The following is a 12,799-nucleotide window of genomic DNA, read 5'->3' as shown; positions in this document are numbered from 1 at the left end:
TGTTACAATTTGCTTTTTTCTATAAACACGTATATAAAATCCAGACATGCTTCGACTTATTTTCTCTATTTGATCTGTTCTGTTTTGATATCTTTTATCTTTTCCGCTTCGATTGCAATTTGAATGCTTATATATTGAGAACATACTCTTATTTAACACATAAGTATTGTATGCTGCCTCATTTCAACTCATGCTTCTTTTATTCTCATGCTTCTTTTATTCACTTTATACCACTTTATACCATTCCATATGTCAAAGATATACCTTATTTGGTTTATAGAAATGGTTGCATTCATTTATCCGTTATTTTTTTAGTTTTCAAACAAGTACACTAAGTCTGATTGTCAGTTCTATTTTGTGTTTTTTGTGTTTCTGCACGTGAAGTGTTCGATGATAAGATTTTCTGTGTTCGTATTATTGTTCATTTGTTGTTCTAAATTTCTATTAATTGGTATGCTATTTGCAAACATGACGACCGATAGAGGTGTTTCGGATCAGGCTACTGGTTATAGTCGTAGCCGTGGTCGGGGTAGAGGGAGGGTTTCTTCTAATACCCCAGAGACTTCTGGATACGCTCCATCTATTCTGACCACCCCGGTGACGTCACAAGTTGCGGGTTTAACAGACCAGCCATTTATCACGGTCCCTAACCTCAACTACGTGCTTCCATCTACAGCGATGATATCGCCTCCTACCGCTCAGTAGCCCACTGCCATGGCGACGCCGCCTCCAGCGACGGAAGATACAGGCCCGGAGTTCTCTCACGAAAGTAAGGCAGCTGATTCCCCTCCACCACCTCCCATCGTACGGTTGACCATTTGGCCTGATGGCGGTACGGGATAAGTACGTATTTAGGTTATTGCTGAAAGTTCCTGAAATTTAATTCTTGTTTAGTAGATTTAGGTTTATTTGGTTGCCTGGTTATGATTTTCTATTTATTGATTATGGATATTGCTGAAAGTTTATATAAATTGATTCCTATTTAGTGGATTTTGGTTTATTTGGTTGCCTGATTATGATTATTGCTGAAAGTTCCTGAAAATTGATTCCTATTTAGTGGATTTAGATTTATTTGGTTGCCTGGTTATGGAATTGCCATATTGTTTTGTTTGTGAGTTGTTGTTAAGTTGGCGCCAAACAACAATGAGTGTACTCAGGAGATAACCAATATCATCAAGCTGATGTACGATCATCCCTGGCCCAACTATAAGAAGATCCCTGCTGAAATCAGGGAACGATGGTTTCAGAAATGGGCAGTAATTCCTTTTTTTTTAGTTTCAAACCTTCTTAACTAGTTTATATCTTCTATCTTGCTTAACTAATTTTAAAGTTTCTTTGTTACAGCTGCACTTTAGATGGAATGTTGAGCACGATCTTACCATAGGAAAAATATTCGACTGTAGAATGGGTCGGTGCCTCCAGCAGATGTTGGATGATGTTCGTCAGGGGCAGGACCACCTGACAACCTGGCCCCGACTGGATATAAAGAAGGGTCTGTTAATTCATTGGGAGACCGATGAGGGGTTCAGGCATCGGCGTCTCACCAACAGAGTTAACAAGGCATCGGCCAGGTCGTCCAAGTATATCGGCGTATCAGCGATCTTCATGAAGACTAAGGCCATCCTGGTACGTAGTGACTTTAATTTTGTTAATAACGTAGTTATATTCTTTTGCATATCATTACTAGGTATCCTAATCATATTGTTTCAATGCAACATGTGTAGTCGAAGTCGTTGGACAATAAGGCGACATTGGCAGATACATTCAACTACACTCACACACTGAAGAAGAACAAAGAGAGAGTTGCTGATCAGCGGTCTCAGGACCATTATGTGAGTAAACATACATTTGATTATCTTCTGCTATAAAATTATTAGTGATTAACTGTATATCTGTCGTACTAAGCACAATAACTTGTATTAATTACATAGGAGTCCTACATACAGAGACTAGAGGCCGCGACTTAGCAGTCTCAACAAAGTGGGCCGGATGCAGTTTGGTACGAGACCGCCTCAGCGTCATACAAGAATCGCGTATACGGGCTGGGGTCATTTTTCGCCAGTAGCATCTGCACCTCCACGTTGAGGCCATCGTCAGGCTCCGCCACTAGTCGAGTCCAAGAAAAGCGTGGATTTGAGACTGCAGGTGCAGAAGCTCTAATACAACCTTCACTAGCAGGCTTAGGAGCTGAACAATTATTGGGAGAAGTATCAGGAGTTCCTCACTCGCGTGACGTCTATGGATGAGCTCAGGCTGGAGTGGAGGGAGTAGAAGCGACTTCAGCATATGGAGGCTCAAATGGAGGTGTACCAACCCCAGATGAACGCCACTGGCATTAACCCTGCTGGTGGTATCACCACTGCTGGTGGCAGCAGTCCTGCTAGTGGCACATGGACATCACCACATTTTGCGTCGCCGACACAGGACCACGGGACCGAGGACGACGACGACGATAAGGACTACCTGAATCTGTAGTTATTTCTGTTTCATTTTATTGTTTCATTGTATTTATTTGATGTACTTGACTTTTAATTTATTTGAACATTGTATTATTTATTTTAAAAAATAGATTTTCAATATTTATGAATTGAACGTTAATTTTGCAAAAAAATAAATTTAAATTTTAAATTAAAATTGACTATTTATTTCAAACTTTTTTTAAAAAAAATTGACATTACCGTCGGATTTATTTTAGGAATAATCTGACGACAATAGTACGCAAAACATTTTTTGGCACCAATAATACTGTCAAAAAAATTCGCCAGTAACCAATTAGTTTTTCGAGCTGGTAATCCATCGTAAAATTTGATAGTAATTATTGTCGAACAAAAAAATTTCGACGGTAAACATTTACCGGCGAAATTTATACTGTCTGATTATTTTCAACGATAATTATTTTACCATCGAATTTTTTCGTTTTTTTAACTGTAAATCTAATGATATTTGTGGAAACTCATGCTCTGAGTGCAGAGTTTGTGAAGGTGAGTGAGAAGAGTTGGGAGAGAAAACTCAGAACATGCAGAATAAAAAATGAGAGAATGGAATTAATGATGAATCACACCCAATTCAGTTTATACAATGGCGTTTATATACACAACTAAAAATGTAACTGCCTTCTAACTATAGCTAACAAACTCAGATTAACATCTAACTCTAGTTAAGTTATTCAGTGCTTAAATAGCAGTTGTAGCATAACTGCCTTTGTAGTGCATCACTCTATTTCTTCTATTGCTGGTGAATGAGCTCTATTGTCCACATCCCCCCGCAAGCTAGGAGCATGGAAATTCAACATTCCTAGCTTCGAGTGAAAGGTGCTAAAAGGTCCAGGAGCCAGTGCTTTGGTAAAGACGTCGGCTAATTGATTAGCTGAAGTAACGGGAAGAAGCTTGATCATCCTACATTGAGCCTGGTCACGTACAACATGGCAGTCAATTTCGATATGTTTGGTACGTTCATGGAAGACGGGATTTGCAGCAATATGCAAAGCTGATTTATTGTCACAAAACATGCGAATGGGCCTAGACAACGGAAGTCTGAAGTCAGCGAGCACATAAGAGAGCCAAAGACCTTCACATGTGGCCAAGGCCAGGGCGCGATACTCAGCCTCAGTAGAGGATCTAGCCACAGTTGTTTGTTTTTTACTCTTCCAAGAAATTAGGGACTTTCCAAAGAAGAAACAAAAACCAGAAACAAAGCGCCTTGAGTCTGGACAGCTGCCCCAATCGGAATCTGTAAATGCTGTGAGAGAAAGATCTGGAGAAGGAGGAAAGAGAACAGCATTGGCGGGTGATTGCTTGAGATAACGAAGAATATGCAAGGCTACCTTGAAATGAGAATCAGTAGCACAGTCAAGATATTGACTGAGTTTGCTTACCGCAAAGGTAATATCTGGCCTAGTGTTGGTAAGATAAATGAGTCTTCCAATTATTCTTCGATAGGCAGTAAAGTCCTCCAGCTTCGAACCAGTAGTTCTTGAAAGTTTCACTGTGTAATCAATTGGAGTTGATGCGGGTTTAGCATCCTCGAGATGAAACTCCTTCAAGAGCTCCAAAGTGTACTTGCATTGATAAAGAGCAAAACCTTGAGTGCTTCTAGCAATCTCCATACCCAAGAAGAATTTGAGATTACCCAAGTCCTTAATTTTGAATCTGTCATCAAGGAGTTTCTTTATATGTTGAATATCTGCCAAACAGTCTCCAGCTACCACCAAGTCATCAACATAGATGAGAATACAAGTGAAGCCTCGAGGGGACAACCTAGTGAACAAACACGGATCAGCCTTGGATTGCAAATAACCTGATTCTGACAGAACAGAGCACAGTTTGGTGTTCCATTGACGACTTGCTTGTTTCAACCCATAGAGGGATTTTTGGAGTCTGCACACCATCCCCGGAGGTGCAGCCAGGCCCGGTGGAGGCTTCATGAAGACTTCTTCTGGCAAATCGCCATGGAGAAATGCCGTGTTCACATCCAATTGGTGCACATACCAATCTTTGGAGGCAGCAATGGCAAGTAACAAACGAAATGTAGTCATCTTTATCACCGGGCTAAATGTGTCAAAATAATCAAAACCGAGAGTTTGGGTGAAATCCTTGGCCACCAAACGAGCCTTATACCTTTCGATGGAACCATCTTGCTTGAGCTTCACTTTGAACACCCATTTGCACCCAATGGCCTTCTTTCCCTTGGGCAGTTTGGTCAGAATCCATGTCTTATTTTCATTTAAAGCATCAAGTTCAGCTTTAATAGCTTGTTTCCAACAGTCATCAAGAACAGCTTGCTCATAGCTTGTAGGTTCTATGGTGTTAGTAAGTGCTATAGAAAATGCTTTATGCTCAAGTGATAAAGATGCATAGTCCAAATAATTGGAAATGGGGTATTTAGATGAGGGTGCAGGAGCGGTGTTAGAAGAGGTTTGAAAACAATGATAGTCGTGGAGATAAGATGGTTTATGTTTATCTCTAGTGGATCTTCTTAATGCATGCGGTGCTGGAGTAGAAGTACATGGAACACTAGAATTATGAGATGCAGGTGAGACAGTGGTATTAGTGCTGCCTAAGGATGCATGAGTTGAATTAGAGGGAAAACATGAATGAGTATGAGAATGTGAGGAAGTAGGCATTATGGCATCAGAGGGAAGGTGAGTGAAATCATCAACATCATCCATGAAGTACGAAGAAGGAGTGTTGTTTATAGTAAAATCAACCTTTCTATTGGATGATGATGAAGGTTCAGTGTTGTGATTATGGAAAGGAAAGCAATGCTCATAGAATTGGACATGTCTTGAGATGAAAACCTCTCTGGTTTGAACATCCATGAGTACATAGCCCTTGGTACCAATTTTAAAACCCAGAAAAACACATTTTCGAGCTCGCTTATCTAGTTTCTTTCGATGGGCAACTAAAGTGGAGGCATACGCTAAGCACCCAAGAATTTTAAAATGACTGATGTCAGGCAGTTTATTGAAAAGTTTTTCATATGAACTGCAATCATTAAGAACGGAGCTTGGTACCCGATTCATAATGTGTACAGCATATGCGGCTGCATAATGCCAAAAATTTTTAGGTAAATTCGCGTGAAAAAGCAATGCTCTTGTCATATTTAAAATTTCTTGGTGCTTACGTTCCACCACACCATTTTGTTGAGGTGTCTCAACACAAGAGGTATGGTGAATAATGCCTTCTTTTTGAAAGAAATCACCTAATATAAATTCTTTGCCATTGTCTGATCTTATGCATTATATACTGCAATTGAATTGCGTTTTTTATGAATTGAACAAATTGTTTCAAACAAGAGGATGTCTCAGATTTATTTTGCATGAAGTACAACCAAGTAAATCTTGTTTTGTCCTCAACTATAGTCAAAAAATACTTGTGACCAACAATTGAAGGAATGTTAATGGGACCCCAGATGTCTACATGAATGAGGGAAAAATTTCTCTCTGATTGAGTGATGCTAGTGCCAAATGGAATTTTCTTTTGTTTGGCAAAGTGACAAGAGTCACAAGGCATACCAGCATCAGGACAAATCAGAAAGGGATATTTCTTTTTCATAGAACTAAGCCTATCTAAAGCTAAGTGTCCTAATCTTTGATGCCAAATGCTACTGTCTCCAATGGAATGTGTGATGTTGTTTGTGTTGTACTGTTTGTGCTGAGAGTCATGTGTAGTGTGAATGTTGTGGTTGATGACATGTGTGAAAATAGTCTCTTTATTCATGATGTATAAACCTCCTAACTGTTTAGCAGCTCCAATCATCCTCGAGGAAAGGAGTTCCTGGATCTTACATGCATTTTTATCAAATGAAAAAACACAAAGCAAGGATTTAGTGGCATGTGAAACAGAAATCAGATTGAAAGAGAAGGTAGGGACATAAAGCACATTTGTCAAATACAAATTAGTTGAAAAGAAGACTGTTCCACAGATGGTTGCAACAGTCTTTGAACCATTTGGCATCTTAATTGTTACTGGATTAATGTGATGATATGATTGAAAGAGTGTCAACGAAGAAGACACATGTGCAGTAGCACCTGAGTCCAGGATCCAATCATGGTTTTTCAATTTATAATTCGTGGTTGAGAGTATTTGGAATATACCTGCGGATGGAGCAAGTACAGGTGATGCCAAGTTTCCACTATGAGCAGGTTGTTGGTCATGTTGTTGAAAAAGAGCAATCAAGGCCTCCTTTTGTTTTTCTGAAAATAAACCATCAATGCTGATTCCATTCTCACCCTTAGGAGTGGTAGTGTTGCTGAGTTCTACATTTCCTTCAGCAATTGAGCTGTTCACACTGACAGCATTGACTATCTTGCGTTGCATGTTTGGGGGATATCCATGTTTGGCATAGCAGGTATCCACCATGTGTCCGTGCTTGCCACAATAAGAACAGAGTTTTGAGGCTCCTCTGCCTCTGCCACTGCCTGAGCACCCTCTCCCTCGATAATTCGAGCTTGTTCTGCCATCTCTTTCTTTGTAGTCATTTGTCGCTGCATTGATCAGCATACTCGGGTCAAAGTAGTCACCATGATGCATCTGTCGTTCTTGCTGGAGAAGCAAGGAATAGATTGTATTGATGTCAGGGAGAGGCGTCATCAGCATTACTTGAGATCGCACAGTGGCATATTGATCATTGAGTCCTCGGAGGAGCTTAACACCATAGGATTCAAGTCTGTACCTTCTCATCACAGCAAGACCACAAGAACAAGTCTCGCCACAAGAACATACTGGAATAGGTCTAAACTCATCTAATTCCTCCCAAATCACTTTGAGTTTGGTAAAATAGGCTATAATTGTAAGCTCCCCTTGCCGCAATTTAAACATTTCTTCCTCCAATTCTCTAATTCTGAATAAATCCCCTTCGTAGAACCTATGCCTAAGGTCTTTCCACAATTCACATGCATCGTTGCACCACAACACACTTTGTAATATCTCAAGACTAATTGAAGTATGCAACCAAGACAGGACAATCGTGTTGTTTCTTTTCCAAGCACCAAAGGTTGGATCAGTCTCATTAGGTCTAGGTAGGGTTCCATCAACAAATTTGATTTTATTCTTGGATTCGAGTGAAAGCCAAACAGATCGCGCCCAGGCATGGTAATTACAGGTAGTGAGAAGAGATGGCGCAAGAGATATACCTGGATTCTCGCTTGCATGTAAGAAGAAATGGCTCGAAGGATCTTGAATCAGATTCATGTTCGATTTGTTCATCTGTGCTTGGAACGCGGAAAATTGTTTCATCATCTGAGCAAAATTCTGGAAATCGCTAGCAGTAAAATTCTGGTTCGAACTTGGATCCATCGCTTCTCCCTGTGCCATGGTTGCCATTGATAAACCTTCGCACTAGAGAGCCAACTCTCACGATTCTTGCACTGTTGAGAAGTTCTGAAATTCTCGATCTCTGCACTCTTCCACGCTCACCGCACCATGTGAAAACTCATGCTCTGAGTGCAGAGTTTGTGAAGGTGAGTGAGAAGAGTTGGGAGAGAAAACTCAGAACATGCAGAATAAAAAATGAGAGAATGGAATTAATGATGAATCACACCCAATTCAGTTTATACAATGGCGTTTATATACACAACTAAAAATGTAACTGCCTTCTAACTATAGCTAACAAACTCAGATTAACATCTAACTCTAGTTAAGTTATTCAGTACTTAAATAGCAGTTGTAGCATAACTGCCTTTGTAGTGCATCACTCTATTTCTTCTATTGCTGGTGAATGAGCTCTATTGTCCACAATATTCTAGATTTTTTTCGTAGTATTAGGGTCATTAATATTGTATTTGTGTATATTTTGAAATACTTAAGAATTATCCCTCGTTCTCGAATGGGTTTATACCAACTAATTAACTCGTGGATCCACTCATGTCACTAATGATTTTGATCATTTCTCGTCGGTATCTAGCAGCCTCGGAATCTAAGCATAATACATTAGAAGTGAACTCAGCTACTTGAGATGCATCTCCTTCCAAAGCACGAACTATCTGCAACACATACATGCAAGGATCATTGAAATAATTAAAAATAGTCTTTTCTTTTTTAAAAAAATATGGTAAAAAACTTTTATAATTATATAAAATATATTTTATTGAATAAAAAATAATTTCCTTTTTCAAAAAAAAAAAAACCATTATAAATAGATCTTTTACATATTTAATTTGAAAAATGTTATATGCATTTCTGTTGTACACTTTTCTTTTTAATTTTAGTACTAAAAAGTGATAGATAAAATTTAAAAAAGATTAAAAAAAATTATTTTATTATACCATTAACAAAATATGTACATGAACATACAAATTGTGACTTAGGCAGAAAGTAAGGAAGAGAAACCAAAGATTGCATATTCAAGACTTTATAAAAGGAATGAGTACTTGTGTAAAATTTGTCATGAAATTAAGTTTTTTAAAAGATTAAATTAATAAAAAAATATATATAAATATTTATATTTCTAATATGATTTTTTAGGTAAATTTTTTTGGACTTAAAATTATTTTTGTATAGACTTTTTTCTTTTATTTGTCTAATACTTTTTTGTTTAAAAATTTAAACAAACAAACAAAAAAAAGTCACTGTTATATTATTTCTAACAAGATTTCTATAAAGATATGAAGTATTTATACAAGAATGCAAACAGATGCCTCAGCTAGCAACAAGTCTAACAGCCATAACAAACTTTCCCTATTTAGCAGATCAACCACTAAGGCACTAACTACCATAACAGTGCTCAACTGCATACACTTGCTAATCTTTATCCTTGATAGTACAAAAGAGATGTCCACTTTCGTGCAAATTTAATTTCTCATTTAATTTGATGTGAACTTACAAGTTAAATCTTTGTTAATAAAAGTCAAAATTATGAGTATTTTGTTATTACCTGGCTCATCTTTGGTCGAAGCTTTGCTTCATATCGTATAGAAGCAGCTGCAGAAGCCAGCATGGAAACCATTTCGGTTGGTTCATACTGATTTTGGAGCTTTTGGTCAGCTACAACTTCAAAATTATTCTCTTTCAAAACCTTTGTTAGCAAAGGCATTGCCTGCGAGCATTCATGAAATCACTTCTGTGAGAAGATTAAACTAATAAGAAAAAATATATGAATAGTTATATCTGTACGGATATAATATATAGTGCATTAGCTTTTGTACCAAACTAACCTCCATGAAAGTATGATGTGAATTAATTATTGGTCGGCGGCCAGTAATTAACTCAAGAAGCATGACTCCAAAGGAGAAAACGTCGGCTTTTTCAGTGAGGTTTCCACTGGAAGCATATTCAGGGGCCACATACCTGACCTAACAATTCATGCATGAGCATTTTATTGTTATGTTTGAATTGATGAAGAATAGTGAAGAGAGAAAAAGAAGGATGTGTTGTAATAATGTACCCTAGAGTTCCCATCACTCGAGTGGACACGTGCGTATTCATATCTGGGCAAAACTTTGCAAGCCCAAAATCAGCAACCTGCTGACACAATGAAAGGGGTTGTTCATCAAGTTCATCAAATGGATAAATTGATCATTTATCGCTCACCTTCGCTTGGAAATTAAAATCGAGGAGAATGTTAGCAGCTTTGATATCACGATGGATGATCTTGGGATAACCTGAAAATACAAACCATTATATGTTGATACTTGATAGGCAACGTAGTAGAAGAAATCACATTCGAATGCATATATAGAGCATGAGGGTGGATTCTCTCCGATCCACCGAAACTGCATATATCGTAGAAGTTTATAATGAAAAGGATTTTTGCTATTTATTAGATAAAATGTTATAAGTATACTGAAATTAATTGTTATATAATTGTGTATAAATATGTGTTGTTTAATTTATTATTGATATGTATTTATATTTTAATATATATTTTATAAGAATAAATATTGTTTTGATTCCTACGATTTAGGATCAAAATCAAAATATTCCTAATTTTTTTTTGGTTCGAAATAATTCTCAACAATTTATTTAGTATTAAAATTATCTTTTTGAAGACAATAATTTTTTAAAAGACAAAAAATACCCCCACTACACCAGCGTTTGTCCTACAATCACCTTTCTACCTTTTTATAGTCACTACCACCGCCACCAACACTTCAGATATTTAATAACATCAAATTTTTTAAATTTAACAACAATAACAAAAGATTTAGATATTTTTAAAAACAAAAAGAATGAAAAAATTCATCATTTAGCGTCTTTAGGGATAAACAAACGAGCAAGATATAGAAAGAAGCAGAAGCAACAAGGTCCGTGTTTCGCCACTGCTATTGCCGGAAAAGGCTGTCTTTTTGAGAGACACTGCTAGTCTGCTACTGCTACACCCAACGGCCTTGCTCTTATTAGACCCGGCAACAAGCTCCAGCAATGATGCCAACGGCTTCCAGTAGCTTCGAGGGTCAGCCCCGACGCTACAAGAAGGACGCAACAAAGGTAGAGTCATGGGCAAATCATGAAGAAGGTGGTTGCAGCAGCGAGGTAGAGAGGAGAACAGCTCGGCAACAGCCTCTTTCAGCCGCAATGGAAACCACTGCGGGAGCACTGTAGAGAGGGGAGCAACTCGGCGGTGGCTTCCTTCAGCTACGACGAAAACCACTGTGGGAGAGAGTATGACGGTGGAGATGAAGATGATAGGATTTGGAATTAGAAAGGTGAAAAAGTAAGATTAATGAGATAAGTATAAAATGATCAAAAGAACGATTTTAATACCAAATAAAATGTTGAGGACGATTTCAAATTAAAAAATAAAGTTAGAGATGAATTGATTTTGACTGTAAATCTTAAGAACCAATGCAAACAATACTTATTCTTATTTTATACTTCTAATAACTATTTTTTATTGTTAATTTTGATGTATGTCTAACATAAACATGGTTGTCATAAGATACAATTAAAATGAATTAAACATTGCATATGCTCATATACAAATACATAAACACTAAATTAATTATTAATTTTTTATATTTACATAACAATTTTGTTCTTCAACCAATGAAAAAAATTTAAATATAACAAACATTGTATTTGAATTTGAATATGAATAATATTCTCATATTTAGTTTAAAAAATTAATTAAATATCCATTAATAATGTTGAATATGTGAGTCATTTATATCGAAGAAGTAAAATCTCTTAAATTTCATATGAAAGGACATACATTCCTCATGAAGATATGCTAATCCCTTAGCAGCTCCTAGAGCAATCCTCATTCTTGTAGGCCAATCTACAGTAGGACCTTGCCCTGTTGTTCAAATAAGTGAATAGCCATTATAATTTGTATCCGATCCATTAAAAAGTTATTAATGCAACCACAAAACAATTTTATTAGTATTGTTATTTATTTGTACTATTATAGAAAATCTCTTGGTAAAAACCGATAAGATTTTGATACTCGAATATAATTTTTCTACGACTTTTTACTGGTATATTTATGTAATAAAAAAATACTATTTATACACTAAAATCAATCGTTAAAATTAATTATGCATTATGTATTTATATAAAAATACATTTATAGTTTAACTCTTTTTTAATATATATTTTATGTTTTATAATAGTGACTAATTTTAATATATTTTTAATATAATTGTTTTGTAATATTTTATAATAATTATATTATTAAAAAAATACACATGATAAATTTCCTTAATTTGTACACATTATTTGCAGGTAAAAGATATTAACATACAATTGTATTATTTTACAACTTTAAAAAAATACCATGTAGATGGAACTCTAATGTATTGTTTGGAACAAATTTGTAGACGAGAAGTCTATGGTGGCCGGCGATGCAATATCCAAGCAAAGAAACGAGATTCCTGTGATGAATCCTAGTGATTATGTCTACTTCAGCTTGGAATTCACGCTCTCCCTGCCTACTTCCATCCTTGAGCTGTTTGATGGCAGCCTCCTTGCCGTTTGGAAGAACTCCTTTGTGGACATAACCAAATCCACCTTCTCCAAGCAAATTTGCTTTGGAGAATCCATCTGTTGCAACTTCCAACTCCTCGTATCTGAATATTCTGTTCTTTGAGGAGATTTCTATTATTCCGTTATTGCCTGTACAGTAATTAGTAAGAATAAAAAGAAGGGAAAGAGCTTGCATTTGCATAATTGCAGGTAAGCAATAACGTGCATATACTTATTCTATTTTAATTTTCTAAAGTTGCCCAACGATTTTAAAACTATTTATATATAGATACATAGTAATTGGTTAAATCAATGTGACAATAAAATATCAATGTACAACGTATAAAATGTCTACAAAAATTATATTTTGTTACTATACTTAAAGTTTGTCTTATTTC

General features: G+C 36.5%; 1 protein-coding gene across 1 annotated transcript; it reads right to left on the bottom strand.

Annotated features, from left to right (window-relative positions):
• Positions 1–8,018: 8,018 nt before the first annotated feature.
• LOC112743291 (proline-rich receptor-like protein kinase PERK3) lies at positions 8,019–11,150 on the bottom strand. Its single transcript, XM_025792509.3, has 5 exons — positions 10,029–11,150; positions 9,883–9,959; positions 9,653–9,785; positions 9,373–9,534; positions 8,019–8,482 (listed from the first exon to the last, which is right to left on the bottom strand). Exons 2-5 carry the CDS (start codon positions 9,921–9,923, stop codon positions 8,345–8,347), a joined length of 474 nt encoding a protein of 157 aa, XP_025648294.2. The 5' UTR covers positions 9,924–9,959; positions 10,029–11,150; the 3' UTR covers positions 8,019–8,344.
• Positions 11,151–12,799: the final 1,649 nt, after the last annotated feature.

Source organism: Arachis hypogaea, chromosome 14 (assembly GCF_003086295.3).
Source record: "Arachis hypogaea cultivar Tifrunner chromosome 14, arahy.Tifrunner.gnm2.J5K5, whole genome shotgun sequence".
NCBI lineage: Eukaryota > Viridiplantae > Streptophyta > Magnoliopsida > Fabales > Fabaceae > Arachis > Arachis hypogaea.
The sequence above is the reverse complement of the archived record's forward strand: the minus strand, read 5'-3'. Positions and strand labels throughout refer to the sequence as shown.